The 9,253-nt window shown below is 39.4% G+C and overlaps 1 protein-coding gene across 1 annotated transcript in view; it reads left to right on the top strand.

Annotated features, from left to right (window-relative positions):
- Positions 1-1,904: 1,904 nt before the first annotated feature.
- Positions 1,905-9,253, top strand: part of VWF (von Willebrand factor) — a 139,293-nt gene continuing 131,944 nt past the window's right edge. Inside the window, exons 1-5 of the mRNA XM_086610754.1 lie at positions 1,905-1,928; positions 3,460-3,514; positions 4,082-4,240; positions 5,882-5,984; positions 6,072-6,280. Of these exons, the coding sequence (XP_086466880.1) occupies positions 3,460-3,514; positions 4,082-4,240; positions 5,882-5,984; positions 6,072-6,280 (526 nt within the window). The 5' untranslated portion in view covers positions 1,905-1,928. The remainder of the gene's footprint in view (positions 1,929-3,459; positions 3,515-4,081; positions 4,241-5,881; positions 5,985-6,071; positions 6,281-9,253) is intronic.

Genomic DNA, 9,253 nt, shown 5'->3' with positions numbered 1-9,253 from the left:
ATCTTGCCTGTTCTCTCTGCTGTTCTGCTTGTTGTTTAGCTGTAGCTTCAACCTTGAAGGCAGTTCCACATGAAAGGTTTCTAGCCCTTCTGTATAGAGTCATGTCAGGTTTAGACTGAGGAAAGCCCTGGCCTGCAGATTTCAGCAGGGTCAGAGCCTCCATACTCAACTGGTTCCTCTATCCAGAGGTTCTCAGCTTTTGCTGTTGTGCCCTCTAATGCAAAAATGCCAAAGAAACTGATTTTAAAACTTCAGCTCGAGTATTTTTTTCCCATAGATGTTACTCCTTTGCAAGTTCAGAGGAGCACTTTGGGCAGAAGCTGGGGGATACGTTGTTTTCCTTTAGCAGTACTTTATTGCAGCAGCAGGGATTGCTTGGGACCCATGCTGGAGGGATGTCTGTGGAGCACAACAACGGCTGAAACTGTAGTGGACACTAAATTTCTGCACATGTGGAGTGTTTCCTTGTGTGTTCCCTGGGATCTTCCCAGGTGCTGTCAAGTGTGGGCTTTGCACTGCCACAATGTGAGTGGGGCAAACCTTACTGCTGCTGGAGAAAAGGCAGGAGCGTCTGGCTGAGAAGATTCTGACGGGAAGTGTTCATTTAAAAATCTTGTTTTCTGGCTTTTCATGTGAAAAGAAACAGGTTGGTCCTTGTTTCTCTCTTTCTGTCACTCGGTAGCTGTAGTGCAGCTCTACAGCATTTTAATGTGCAGATGTCATGAAGAGTTCATACAAAACAAAATATGACTAAAAATGTATTATTTATGTTACTTATTACTCTTCAACCTAAGCAGGCTCGTCACTTAAATTGTCTCAAAAATAATCCATTGCCGTTCTGCAAGTATCAACCATAGTCACCTGCAGAAATCATAAGGGAAATTGCCTGCAGGAAGAAATGATGATATTGCAGTGTAGGGTTTTTTCCAATGCTGTTTTTTCTTTTCTAAGAACTGTGTGCAGGGATTATACTCACTTCGTTCTCAGAATAGCTTGTGCAGAAGACTGACGCGCCTGCTGGGGATTCTCAGGAGGCATATTTAATTGTTTTGCATTGTTTTGCTTGGCTTAAAGTAAGGACCTGATTCTGTTAATGAGCGGCAAAATACAATTTACGGGAAAACATGTTGCCTCTTGACTCCTTCCTTTATTATTACTAGTAGCTTTGAAAATATGAAGCATGGGACATTGAAAGTAAAGTAAGATGTCATCGGCTCTGCATTTTTTGCTCAGTGCTGTAATTATGCTCGTAGAGCTTGTGCCCACCTCTATAAACAAGTATGTGCATGATGAACTTGTTACCTTGTGTTGTTGCAGAGGGTACCTCTTCAAATGCTTGCAGATTCAAGGACTGAATATGTTGGTCTAACAGAATGTGACAAAATTCAAGTATGTTTGTGCCTGGAGAAGAAAAGCATACTATTACTGTCTCTGAATTTTTTTTGTCTTTCTCCTTTAAAACAGTTGTTTGCAGGAAAAAATACTACATGGCTCTGTGGTCTTTGAGGCACGGAGCATCCTACTGTTCCTCTTTAACAATAGTCTTTCAGATAAATATTCTGCCTATTGGCTCAGCCAGTGAGATTTGTCACACATACACATGTGAAATATATTTCAAAGACTTATCTGTCATGTAAGTTTTAAAAACTATTTCCTCTCATTGTACCTTTCTGGCAATTAAGGCTGCTGATTTACACGATAGCAATTTAATCTATTGTCTTGAGAATCAGACGGATGTGACGTTCGGTCTTTATCTTTCCTTTTAAATGAACAAGAGTTCCTGGCTTGTACAAAAACAAGAAATTTCAGACCAAAGCCATTCCAGTCCTGCCTTCTGAAGGAACACAGGAACAATGATGTTGTAGGCTATAGGTGGCAACTGGAGGAGCTTCTTGTTCGTGTGTAAGAGGAATCTCGCACAGAAGAAGGTACATTCATTTCTAATCAAACCAGTGATAAAATTCTGGAGAGTTATGTACTGACAGATCTCACTGATTGTATTCTGATTTGTTAGTGGCACCTGCTCTATTGGAATTGGGAGGCACTTCAATTCTGCAGCTCAGAACAGGTTGGGAGATGGAAGGGAGCTGAAGAGAAGGGCTGTATATCCTTTGCTTGCTTTGTAAAACCAAAGGGTTAACAAACAAGACCATTATCTGATTTGGTGGCAATAACACAGTGCCATGCACTAAAAATACACCAACAAGTGTGTAATCTGAGAATAATGCCTATTGTTTTCTTTACCGTTATTTTGTAGCTGCATTCCCATGCAGTTGCCACTTCTTAGCTATCTTGCAAAAGTAACAGCCTTATGTCAGATTGGCATTTGTAGCACTATATTAGGCTGGTTTTTTTTAATAATAGATCTTTCTTTTCCTTTCCTTTGTAAATAAGACAAGATCAGCTTTTATTTATGTGGCTGTGAATTGGACCTACGTAACTGACATCAATAAGAAGTGTGCATCTGTAAACTGAAATCAGAATTTGGCTTTGCAAAATGTATTCTAGTCTTTAATTGGAGGGTTCTATTAGGGAAAGGCATGTCTGGTCTCCTGACATAAATATAGGAAGTATGGTATATTTAAGCCTCTCTAGTGGCTTCTACGGTCACTGAAATTAACTCATCTAGGTGGATCTCCCTACAGCTTTCATCCATTAACTGCTAATGTCTGCCACAGAATGCATCTGTAGTTCACCATCTGCATGACACTCGTATCCTATTATTGTTTTTAAAGGCCTGGCAGTACAGGAGGTAGTTTATAGACATATGGAGAGCAAAGGCTGACGTTTTGGTTGTAGAAAGCAGGAGGCAATACTAAAACTGATTTCGGTGAATGGACATTTTCACCCTGGGTCTCTAATCTCTCCACGATTTCCTCCCTTTACTTCTCGCCCCTTATCTCTAGCATATTGTCACCCTATGTGACCACCCTAAGCATGTGGCTATAATAGTCTGCCAGCCAGTCCTGTTGGCTGTAGCAAAATCCTTGTCTTTCCCTTCATGGATGTTTGGGCAGGATGCAAATCTTTTGCAGCAGAAATGACTTCTACTGCGGCCGAGTTGGCTGATCCAGTCTGGTGTGCTTCTGCATGTTGGATTGTTGGATAAATAATGCTGTGTGTTAAAGGGCTTTGTGTGTGCAATGTATCAACTTGGGTAAATTGGAATATGTGTGTATGTTGGGTTGCATTTCCTGTGGAGGCTGCCCACATGTCCCTGCGATGAGAAGTGAAAATGGGAACAAAGCATAGTTAATCTCCTACATTATTTGCTTTAAAGAAGCATAAGTTAATTAACTGAATTAATGTGAAAGTCTGCATGGATTGTGGCTTCCTGAAATGTTGTAGAACCTCAAAAATAACTTTCTATAGAAAGGATAGGAAATGGTGAGTTGTGAAACAAACTAAATACCCCAAACTAAGAATGTTCTAATATATTTTTTTTTTTATTTTTGACAGATGCTCCTCTTGTCAGTGCTGCTAACAAATCTACTGCTGGCCACAATAATATCAGGTAGGAAAACATGTTTATTTTCTGATGTCTAGAAACTGTAATATGTTTTCACTGTTTCTTTTGTGAGATTATTTTTTTTCTCTCTCCTTTTGCCCATCTAATCCTGCAGTGCTGGATCAGGCAATAGTCTCGTCACGCTGGAGGCATTGATAAAATTGCTCCTTTTGGCTCTTTACCTTGCAAGAAGCACTATATTGAGTCACAAAAACTCCCTAAAGTCAGTGATGTTTGGCTGAACAAACTATGGGGCTTCACTGCTGCCCTGTTTGTTTTAATGGGGTTACAGGCAAGCATGATTGCATGGGATTTCTTAAAGGATCAGGACTGAAGTAACCCATGCAAGATTTGGGCTAGTAGAAATAAAGTGAAAAAGCCATTACACTAATGCATATTATAAAAAAACCCCACACCTGTGCTTGATCGTATGGACTGTTATGCCAGGCATACAGTCTGCTTAGAAGCTAGAGCTAAAAGCAATGATCAGTGGTGATAAATTCCAGCAGATAAATTCCTGATCTAGAAAATGATTGTTTTACATTGCAAGTTACATTGTGTTTTGATATGCAGGATCGTCAGGTTCTTTGCTTCAGGAGTCATCAGCTTCCCGTTGCAGTCTTTTTGGGAATGTCCACATCAAAACTTTTGATGGTTCTTTCTACAATTTTGCTGGAGACTGCAGTTACCTCCTTGCTGGGGACTGTCACAAGCGTTCCTTCACACTCTTAGGTGAGTCTGAGCGAAATACTAAGAAGTAACAAATGCAAAATGTTTTGGGGATGTGACATTGCATTCGTGCTGGGTTCCATCACTAAGAAGAAAAGACAAATAATTGCCTTTTGTCAAATAGGATGGACCAGTGCATAAAAGCATCTTATTTTTCTTTTTTTGAAAGTAGATTACTTTTGAGGAAATTCTGTCACTTTGACTTCTGTTATCCCTTGATACTAAAGCTTACATATAACTAAGCTGCCAAGGAATGGAGATTTCTTACTGGCTCTTCTAAAGAGTGAAAGTGAGACCTTTTTTAATTTTGAATTTGCTAAGCTAATGTGTCTGTTAAAGCTGAGTACAGGAATAGGAACTACATGACCCTGTAGAACTCATTTTACCTGTGTACTAAATCTCCTCAGTAATAAAAATCCCATCCTGCAGAACAAAAGGCCTTTGAATTAGCATGAGCCTCTGCAGCATTAGTCTTGGGGATGGGTAGGAGACGATATGAGAACTAAAACTGTATATTACTTTCATACAAACTCTTTCGGTAGATATTCTTATATTCACGAATAAGTGTTCTTTATTAGTTGTAGTTTAAGATGACTTTTTACTGACTACAAGTAAATTGAAGTAAACTGATCCCATCACTCCGAAAAGAAACCATATACCAATGTAAATAATTATTTTCCTCAACTTGAACAACTTGGTACAAATTTTTTGTATGTAGAAGAACCCACCAGCCTATGTAAAGTACAAATTGATTGCAGTATTTTACGTGATCAATTAAATCTTAATAAAAAAAATACCGTGAATGGACACTTTATGGATATATGCCACATAAACATGGCATAGTCTATTTTTGATTCCTATCTTAGGATACATGTGTGGGTTTGTGTTTTGGTTTTGGATACCTGTCTGTGAAGTGCAATCTACATTGCTGACTAAAGTGTCTAGGTGTGGGTGGAGCTGGCTACCTCAGAGCAGGAGGTCCAGAATGGGCGGTGCATTGTGCAAGGAGCTGCCATAAAGTCAAAGCTAGACAACGAGCAAAAGCAGACAAAAGGACTATGTCTGAACCACTCACCTTTTTCTCTCTCAGAGCCTAAGAAAGTTGTCTCCATTTCTACGTACTGCTCCTTTTGAAAAATCGAGAGAGTTGTGCCCCCAGTTGGATAGCCAATATTGGCATCCGCCCCTTAAACACCAGTAGAGGTGGTTGGAGGGCTTATCAAGAACGAAGATATCGCAGTTATTCCATCAGTTCAATGGATACAACCTCCTTCTCTTACCACTTAGCTGTTGGTTGTTCTTGGGAGGAAACTAGGAAGGGAAAGAGCAAGGCAGATTGTTGCGCACATCTCCTGTGTAGACTCCTCCAGCATGCATGGTAGGATGGAGAATTCACTGGCTAGAGACAGTAATGGGGAGAGCATGAGTCCCCAGCCAGTGCCAGGTCACGTGCCTGCTGTTGGTTGATGCCAGCCCTCAATCTAGGGCTGCCTGTCCATTTTGTGTTAAACAACTATGAGATGAAATAGATGGATGGCTCTTAAAAATCTTAGATGATATGCTTCCAACCCTGCAATGTGTACTTACAAGTTGTCCTCCTGCATCCCAGAACTAACAATATCTGCTTATGTCTCACCTCTTCAGGTGACTACCAGGATGGGGAGAAAATTGGTTTCACTGTGTATCTCGGAGAATATTTCAATCTTCACTTCTCTTTAGATGGAGGTGTGATGCAGGAAGACGAAAGGTACCTGTGGGAACAAGTATTCCAGAAAAAAAAAACACAATAGTTTCTGTATGTCATATTCTGAGAAATTGCTATTTTTCTTCACAGAGTTTCCATACCTTTTGCCTCCAATGGCATATTTATAGAGAAGGAAGCAGGTTATTATAAAATATCCAGCGATGAACATGGCTTTGTGGTGAAGATTGATATCAGTGGGAATATTCAGATACTCCTTCAAGAAAAGCATTATAATAAGACCTGTGGGTTGTGTGGCAACTTTAATAAATTTGCTGAAGATGACTTCAGAACTCAGGAAGGTAAGACTATGACTAACTGATTGTATTTTAATGTATGCACTGCACGCTTCTCCTGATGTGTGATTCAACAAAGATTTTGCTGATCCAGCAAAATGTTTCTACAAAACCTGTCAGGTATCTCATCTTGATACACCGAAAAGCTGTATGACTAAGTTCTTTCATCTTCCTTTCTTCTGAAAGGGAATTGCTGTCACATCTCATTCCTCTGCAAAGCCCAGGTCTGAATTTAATGCTTTTAGAAACCTTGAATCTTGAAATACAAAGATAAAGCTATGGGCTAAACAATGCACAGTATAGTGTGTGGGAAGACCAACCAGGAGAAGACCTAGCAAAAAAGGGGAGGAATATTTGTTGATTCAACTTCTAGTTTTTCATGAGTTAGGCAAGTGGGAGTAAGAATAGATAATGTTGCAAGAGCAGAATATTAAATCCTGGAGGTTGCTACTGGCAGGTTTGTACTAGGATTTGGCACGGGATGCTGTTCTATAAAGTGGTTACCTTTTAATGACATTTCCCTGTCTATATGGACTATTGGATTGGAGGTGCACCTTATATTACACCTACTCCTAGTGAGATGAAGAGACAAAACTGCTTTTGATGCTCTGTACACCTTTATGCAAAGCCTGCCAGTGTGGGTGAAGACTAAGAGTTTTGGAAAAGCCCTGAATATGACTTTGAAGGACTGATCTTGATTTGTGGTATTCCAGAGTGTCTTTTAATTCTTAGCACTTACCTGAAGAGGAAAGGTTTAGAGTAAAGTTAGTTAATACATTAATGTGTTGAATTGATAATATAAAGTATGTATTAAAAATAAATTATACAAAAAATAGAAAGGGAGACAACGCAACTTGAAGAGCTGGCAGTGCTCCAAAGATGTCTTGCTGACACTGGGGATACATAAGCATATCTTCAATGTACAGAAAAAAAATGATTTCATAGTATGTTAAAATGATTGAGCAGTCCTTCAGAAACATAAATAATAAGAAACAAACTCAGCTCGCAGAATTGCTTGGCGGGGCTAGGATACCTTGATGTCTGAATGTGTTGAGATCTGAAGTTCACATCTTTTTCTCAAGACAATAAATAGGAGTGAGACTATTACAAAAAGCAGGAGCAGAAAAGGAGGCTGTATTGCTTTGGACTGTTCAAATGTAGAAGATTCCCTTCTGCTGCTCATGTTTAAATGTGTTTCATGCTGTATTTGTTTAAAATGCTGGAGACTGTATGGTCCTTTTTTTTAAAAAAAAAAAAAAAAGCACTGCTTTAACAACGAGAGATTTCTGAATGTAATGAAGGATCACTGCTTGGAAGAGCTGGAAAATAATAGAGAAGGTGACAGAGAACATGCGTAGCTCTTACTGTATGAGGAAGGCCCTAACTTCTGTAACCCACTTGGACATACAGATCTGTGATTTTAGTCTGAAGAATAGACTCATATCTCAGCAGTTCTGCCATTTTTTTCACTCTGTTTCAGTAGACCTTTCATTTAAACTAGTTTAGAAGGAATTAGAATTAATTATGTTTAAATTTGTGGTATCAGTGAGGGACGTCACTATGCCCACATTGTTTGTCTCCTTGGCAGCTTTTCTGCCAGAGTGGTTCACAAAAGTGTTTCTTAATCTTCTCCAAGTAAAACCAGCTTTTGATTAATTCAGACTTTTTTTTTTTTTTAAACTATTGAAGCTAACTTCCAGGTGAGGGGCAACACAAGCAGCCAGGAGAGGTAATATTCTTTAAACAAAAGATCTAGGCAGCCTATTGATAACCTATTAAGCAGTTTACCCTTTTCTTTCAACTGCAGTTTTTATTTGCTCTCCTTTTAGCCTGATTAGATCTCATAAAGGTCAGCCCAACCCAGGATGTGAGCTCGGTGTACTGACTCAGTGATCTGAGGGCACTGAAGGGTTACCTTAAGGTTGCCGGCAGACTGAACTCTCCTGTTGATGTGTCCGTTGCTTCCCGTTAAAATCTGGGCATATTTTGATTTATCAGACTGGGCTCTCAGTTCTAATCCATTAGATATATTTCTGGACTGGATTTGTATTCATAATGAATACAATGAAATCTTTGAGCTTCAGAATAATATACAATGGAAGCACAGTGCACGAAGGAAAAAGACAATGATCTAATGGTGCCAAGATTATGGGCTCTCATCTGGAAACCCCTGGGGAGTAGTGTGCAAATCTGAATATCAGAGGCAAAGGAAGAGAGACGATGCTAGAGGTTACGTATCTAGTATTATGCTATAGCCAGTGGGCTTGTCAGATAGCTGAGATGCGTTAAACCTTTGCAGAGTTTTTTTAAAGGCTGGGCAGGCACCTCAAGATGTCCCAGCCTTTGAACTGCTTTGATTTACAGTGAAATGGTCTGCTTGCTAATAGTCCTTGCCTGGTACGAGGGGAGCCTATAAGAACCACTGTGATGGAAAGTGGTCTGCAGCTGAAATGTTTTTTTCTGTCTCTCACAGGCTGTAGCTCACATGGTTTAAAAGCTAATGCAGTAGTTTTGTATCATTTTTGTATCTGCCTGCATAGGAGGAAACTCATGTGATTTCATGACCCATATCTAGGGCTTCTTTGTGGCACCAGAGGACCAGCTCCTAAATTTGTGCAAAAGTCGGAGTCATCACGGGTAGAATCTAGACTGGAAACTCTGTCCTTCATGTAACATCACACGGTTTGTTATGGTTTCAACAAAATGGCAATGTTTATGTTGAAAACAAATGAAATAATGATTTTTCCATATTTTAGAAAAAAATAAATTGTGTTTTAATAACACAGAAGGTTAGTTTAGTTTACCACAGTTTGATCCTAAGATTCACTAAGAAAGTGAATTATGATATAGAACTTCATTAATTATATTTGGATTATTTTGAGGTGGTGGTGAAATAAGAGGCGAAGCAGCTGCTGTGTTATTGGACGTTACCACTTACAGCAAGTAAATAAAGGAGGTAGAAAGGAAAGGTGTTTAAAC

The sequence above is a fragment of the Tauraco erythrolophus genome, chromosome 4 (genome assembly GCF_009769465.1).
Source record: "Tauraco erythrolophus isolate bTauEry1 chromosome 4, bTauEry1.pri, whole genome shotgun sequence".
Lineage (NCBI taxonomy): Eukaryota > Metazoa > Chordata > Aves > Musophagiformes > Musophagidae > Tauraco > Tauraco erythrolophus.
The sequence above is the reverse complement of the archived record's forward strand: the minus strand, read 5'-3'. Positions and strand labels throughout refer to the sequence as shown.